We start from the raw sequence: 6,747 nt of genomic DNA, 5'->3' as shown, positions 1-6,747 counted from the left end.
CGTACACCCTGGCAATACTGCCTTACAGTTATTCTCTAAAGACGTAGATTTATTAGATCTGTTAGCATTTTGTAGCCTTTGACAAGGTATTGCTAGCACTGCGACGTGCAAGGGCCGCTTAAGGGGCATTGACAAATAGATGGTAATAAACATTTGGCACCGCCTAAAAATCAAACCTAAAGCGGTGCCCCTCGTATTAATTCTCTCCATTAAGGCAGGGGCGTCCAAACAAAATTCAATTAAGCATCCAGTTTTGATTAAGTTTAGAGCATATATAACCGAATGTTTTCAGCTGCGGCTCTTTCCTTTAGTTGTCACTCCCAATACGGCGCAAGGCTGTGGTACATTCCGTAACAGTGTGAAGGTTGAAGGCTGAGTTAAGCTAAGCTGAGTCCAACGATAATATATTTAAAAGCCACCAATAAAGCCACGCACGATAATTGGCTACATACAACCAACCAATTTATGCAAGCTGATAAAGATAGTATACAGAGCGTTTAAAGGTTTCACTGGAAGTCGAGCTTAAAGATAGGATTTGGATATATAATCTGGCTTAATTTCTCTGCAGACGCACAACACAATAACAGCCAAAACCCCACTACCAGCCGACTTTCGATCTAACTACACATTATATCAACGAACAACCCACAAAAGCGAGCGATTACTCACATCCCAAGTATTATCTCCCCCATCGCATAAGAACCTCATCTCCCAAAATGCGAACCTCAATCCTTACTACTATCCTTCTCCCACTCTTCTCAATTGCCGTGGCGGCGGACGTCGTCCCTGCCGTACGACGCTCTGCCCCTGAATCCCACATCGACGCCCGTCAAAGCACGAACCCCTTGCTCGGCAAGCGGCAATTCTGCGACGCCGCCTATCCATACATCTGCACGGCCATTGATGGAGATTCCATGTGCATGGCCGCGTCCGAGGTCTGCTGCCAGCGCATTGCGGTTGACGGCACCTACCCCTATGTGTGTGATGCAACGCACCCGTACTGTTGCCCGAGCGAAAACGACATTCCCCAGTGCGGATCGGATGTGACGTGCGGCGCGGGAGAGTTTGAAGCTGCGCCGAGTCACGCTTTGGCTACCGAGTCGTCCGGGGTGGTGCCTACGAGAGAGACCGCTGCGGGTGGAGCGACGAAGACGGGTGTACCTACACGAGCAAAGACTAATGCGGCGGAGCGGGTTGCTGTGATGGATGGCGGTATCCTAGTTGCGGCTGTGCTGGGTGGTTTAGCGGTGTTGTAGGAGTATGTAGTGCAACTGTAGTATGCCGTATTTTTTAAGAGCAGGCGCTTAGAGAATAAAATAGTACAATTATATCTACCTAATCTCAAACCGCGTACTTATGTCCTTGAGATTAGCTTCGTCCCCTTCTTCGTCAGCAATGTGATAACTATTCCTAATATTGCCTCCCTTAAGCTCCTCTATTGGTGTACTTGTTGATTTAGTAGATTACTCTATGCATATCTAGGTTCCTTAATAAGGATCTCTAAAGGAGTTATTACAGTTAGAGTATGCAGAATTTATATACATGAGTATTCTAATGCTATTATTCTATCTATAGTAGTATCTATATATCCTTCTTCTTATTAAGACTACTAGATTAGTTAATTTAGCTAACGTATATACTGAGCGCGCCAGATAACCAAGCGCGCCACCTATAAGGGGTATTTTAACCCTTACTCGGGTATATTGCCCAAGGGCCGTTTAGGAGAAGCCAAGGCCTAGCCGAAGGCTAGGCTTGGCACCTCCTTACAGAGGTATAGCGGTAAAGTAATCGCATAGCGCTAGCAAGGGGCCCCCCAGGCTACCTCTTACTTTACCTAATTAGGTAATATTGGGCCTGGAACCCAAAACATAGCTTAAGACGCGTCGACATCGACTCCCTAATGTTTCTCTACTAGAGTTAATACTCTATTATCTATTAAAATGTCTTCCGCTCTAGATACTGTTCTACTTCCTCTTCTAAAGCCTTTTAGGCCTAGGCTACACCTATAACGGCGCTGGGGCGCGTCACCTAGTTAGGGGTTCGCTTAGGACTTAGCATATGTATATAGACGTGGCCTTACCACCTTCTCTTGCTCCTTAGCTTAATATCTTTATAATATAGCATTCGTTCGCTTCTTCTTATAAGTATTTATTTAAGTCTCTGTTAAGACATTTGTTTAATAGTTTAAGCTATTATAATACCCTCTAATTTAACCCCTAAAAGCTAGCCATTTGACGCGTAATTAAAGACGCGATATCTAGCTTCTCTACTTAATTAGGTAGTTCTATTTATAGATCCATAGACAAATATAGGCTACTCTATCTTAAATTCGAACTGCTATTATTAAAGCTACTCCTTAAAAGCAATCTAGCCGGCCTCCTATTTTTACTTAAGCTCAAGTTAAAGAGCTAGTCGAATTTGTATGTGCCTCCTCTATAAACTAGTAAATGTCCTTTTAAAAGCTAGTAGAGGTTATAGATTAGGGAGTAAAAAAAGACGCTATTTATACAGCTCTACTCTGCGAGGGATTCTATTATTATCTAGCTATATTATTACGGAACCCTACTATAGGGGCCTCTATAGGAGAGCCCCGTGCTCTCGCGTAACGTATTTTACCACTTATCCGCCTATACCAGTCACCCGCCTACCCTAAAAACCTACTAAAAATTGGAAAAACTATACCTTAATATCTTAACAATGGCTTAATAATAAATTCTAAAATTTTATAATTAGCCTTTTATATATATTTTAAACCTCTTATTAGATTTAAAAAGGAATCTATTAAGTAGCTCTAGAGATATTATAATTTAGCTTAAGATTAGGGGCTAAAACCTAATATATTAATAATGGCCAGGCTTATTACGCTAGAACTTTATTAAAAGTCTTAATATAGGTATAAAAGGCTAATTATAAAATTTCAGAATTTATTATTAAGCCGTTGTTAAAATATTAAGGTGCAGTTTTTCCAATTTTTGGTAGGTTTTTAGGGTAGGCGGGTAACTGGTATAGGCGGATGAGTAGTAATATACGTTATACCTCGCGTACAGCTTATATCAGCTACGCGTAGGTATATTACCTCCTTACGCCCTTAACCCTTACGATCGATCGCGTAACGTCTTGTGGACTCCTTGAATATATACGCTCTATAGCCACTACTCACATTCTATAACATTACGTTATGCCTTTTTACCACTAACGCTTAGCCTATAACTAATTCTATATCTCTATAATACTATAGGCGCTACTAAAAACAGTATATCTATAAATTACCTCACTTTATACTTTTAAGAAACCTATAATAGTAAAATAATATTCTTTACTAGCTACTATATTAAACCTAAAGAATAATCTAATACCTATACTTAACCTATAACGCCAATTAATCCTAAGAGAATTTAATTTATTAGCCCTAGCCTTAACCCCTAAGGAGATAGATGCCAATAATGTCTTATTTTTTTATTAACTATATAACTATAGACAAGTAAACAGAAGGGCTACTATCTATTAAAATTAAAAAATATAAGACGCCAAGATATTTGTAAAAATGGTAGTATAAAACCCTAATAAATACTACCGCCTTTTATAAAACTAACGTGCTTGACCAGTAAGCTGCGCAGACCAGTAAGCTGCGCAGCGAAAAACCCACCAAAAATCGGAAAAACTGCACCTTAATATCTCAACAATGGCATAATAATAAATTCTAATTTTTTATAATTAGTCTTTTATACCTACCCTAAGACTCTTGTTTAAGTTCTAGAGTAATAAGCCTAGCCGTTATTAAGATATTAGGTTTTTAGAGTTTTTGGCCTCCTAAATTACTATATCTCTAAAACTACTTAATAGATTACTTTTAAAATCTAATAGGAGTCTTAAAATAGGTATTAAAGACCAATTATAAGATTTTGGAATTTATTATTACGCCATTGTTGAGATATTAAGGTGCAGTTTTTCCGATTTTTGGTGGGTTTTTCGCTGCGCAGCTTACTGGTCTACGCAGCTTACTGGTCAAGCACGTTACTACCTAAAGCTTATATAAGCTAAGATGCATATTACCTAAAACCGCAATATTATCTAAGACCTACAAGCTTATAAGGCGCTCGCTAATAACATACGTTAAGAAACTAAAGATAACCTTTATATGTCTAAACGTAATATTTAATAGTTAAAGAAGAATAAGATTATACTAATTGCTACAATTACTAAAAAAGAAGGCATAATTAAATACTTATAATCTTAGCTTAATAAGTATAGTCGTAATAACGCTAGATACCTCTTTACTATATATAACACCACTTAAGTCTTTACGCCCCCGGTAACTTTACCTACTTAATACTTAATTATTAGCGACTTAGTCAATCGAGGCATAGGTACGGCAAAGGGGACGCGCAAGCCTATACGATTGGATTGTTTATAAACGAGAATCTAAAGCTAGGGAAAGGAAAGGAGAAAAAGAGTAGCGCCGTTCGGTGTTTTATAAGATCTTCGCGTCACATAATCGCAATATACGGCAATCTGTGATAACTTGCCGGTACAAAGTTCTACTAAGTTCTGCCAGTGCCATAACATTACCCCCCCCCTCTAAAAAAGCCTGCCCTTAGGCTTTGTTGCTAAAAGTCTTAATAAGAGAATCTAACCAATTAAATAACTTTAACCGCCAGTTAAAGTTCCTAGATATCTTAATACCTTATATAACTAAGAAATTTTTAGGGCGTTTTTATCCTTATATTCTTCTAGTAGCTTATTATCTTTATTATACTAGCATTCTATCTACTTATCTAGGTACTTTAGCGGTCCAGGTTTATTAGGGTAACGGCTATAAAACTTCTAAAGTTTATAGGGACTACCTATAAAGTTCTATATAGGGTACTAAGTAGGGTCTAGGTTATATCCTTTCCAACTAATATAATACTTTAACGTTCCCTTTATAAGTTTATAGGCTAGCATTTCTTTAATTTCTTATTTATTATTACTATTAACTTAAATTAGTAGGGGAGGTTTATTCTTTTATCTAGGTAGTAAGTTATTTATAGCTTTCTATAGCTTATCCAGTAAGAAAATAGGGTAAACTTTAATTAAGTCTAGGAGCTTAACCTTATATAAATTACCTACTTTATTAAAAATCTTATATGGTCCTACTATCTTATAGTCTAGCTTACGGCTAGGCCGTTCTATCTTTTAGTTCTTTATTATAACCTAAACTATATTACCTATAGTAAAGTTAGGCTCGCGCCTATGCTTATTTGCCTACTATTTTATTAATTTCTCTGGGCCTTTTTTAGGTTTGTATAGGCTACTTTCTAGACTTCTTTATAAGATAGTTTTTTGCGTATAGTCTAGGGCCCTTTTAGTCTTTCCTAGTTAAAGCTTATATAGGGTAGGTAACCTATTTCTAGTTAAATAGGGGCAAATCTGGTAGAGTTGTAGGGTAGGGTCGCTTAGGCGTAGTTTATTAAGGGCAATAGTTCAGCTTAGTTATCCTAAAAGTAGTTTATAAAAGGCTAGAGTCTCTAGTCTAAGTATTAATTTATAATCTCTGTTTAACCGTCTATCTGGGGGTAATATACTATAAAAAGCTTTAGCTTAATACTTAGGATTTAGGTAAACTTATTCTAAAAGGCTAATATAAATTACGGCCTATAGTTAGATATAATAGTATCTAGTAGTCCGTAAATTCGGTAGACGTAATAGATATATAGTTAGGCTGCCTCTTTAGCATTAATATTCTTATAATAGGGAATTAAGAATAGGCGCTTGCCGAAGCGGTTAACTAGAATTATAACCATATTATATCCGTCACAGTCTAGAGGTAGCTTATAAAAGTCTATAGAGATATATTACTAGGGGCGGTCGGGTATTAGGAGGGTTTTTAATAATCCTAGGGTCTTATCTCGTGGAATTTTATAGACCTATAGCAGTTATTATAGTTCTGTATATAGCGTTAATATCTATAATTATTCCGGGCTAGTAGTAGCGGTTACTAATAATTCTATAGGTCTTATTTTTTTTAGGGTAGGCTATAGAAACCTAGGTATGTGCTTTGGTAATAAGCCGAGTCCGTAAGTTCTATTCCTCTACTACTACTAGCCGTTTACGGTACTTAAGTAGTCCACTTTTAAGGGACTATAGGCTAGAAACGTTCTTTGCCTTTTCGTAGTACTCTTATAGAGAAGGGGCCGTACGGTTTACCTATAGTAGTTTATTAATAAGGTCTAGTTCTATAGAGTTAATAGGGTATATTTCGGCATCTAAAGAGTCCGTATTTAGTCCTGCCTATATCTTAAAGTTAAGGTACTCTAGTTATAGTACCGCTTAGGTCTATAATAAGATCTTTACGGCTATCTAGTTATTTATATCCTATTTATACCTTATAAGAGCGTCCGTATAGTTAGTAGCGCCTAGCCTATATATAATTAGGAAGTTAAACTAAGATAAGGTATTTATTTAGCGCGCCTATTGGGCTATAAGGGCCTTTATTATTATAAAATATTCTAAGGCCTTATAATTGGAAACTACCTAGATAGACTTAGGGGTGCCTTCTAGTTAGGCTTGCTAGTGCTAAAAGCTAAAGATAATAGCTAGCATTTCTTTATCGTGAATTAGGTAGTTTAGCTTAGCATCTACTATAGTCTTTAAATAGTAAGTAATAGGGTGCTATTCTCCGTCTATCTACTTTTAAGAGTAAACGCTAGCTATAATATTATTTAAGGTATCGGTTTCTAGCATTAAGGGCCGTTTTAGGTTAAAGTG

General features: G+C 37.1%; 1 protein-coding gene across 1 annotated transcript; it reads left to right on the top strand.

Annotated features, from left to right (window-relative positions):
- The first annotated feature begins 546 nt into the window (after window positions 1-546).
- K441DRAFT_294776 (uncharacterized protein) lies at window positions 547-1,351 on the top strand. The gene has a single exon (XM_067640996.1). The coding sequence runs from the start codon at window positions 717-719 to the stop codon at window positions 1,254-1,256; it is 540 nt and encodes a 179-aa protein (XP_067508326.1). The 5' UTR covers window positions 547-716; the 3' UTR covers window positions 1,257-1,351.
- Window positions 1,352-6,747: the final 5,396 nt, after the last annotated feature.

This window comes from Cenococcum geophilum (assembly GCF_001692895.1).
Source record: "Cenococcum geophilum 1.58 unplaced genomic scaffold K441scaffold_6, whole genome shotgun sequence".
Taxonomy (NCBI): Eukaryota; Fungi; Ascomycota; class Dothideomycetes; order Gloniales; family Gloniaceae; genus Cenococcum; species Cenococcum geophilum.
The sequence above is the reverse complement of the archived record's forward strand: the minus strand, read 5'-3'. Positions and strand labels throughout refer to the sequence as shown.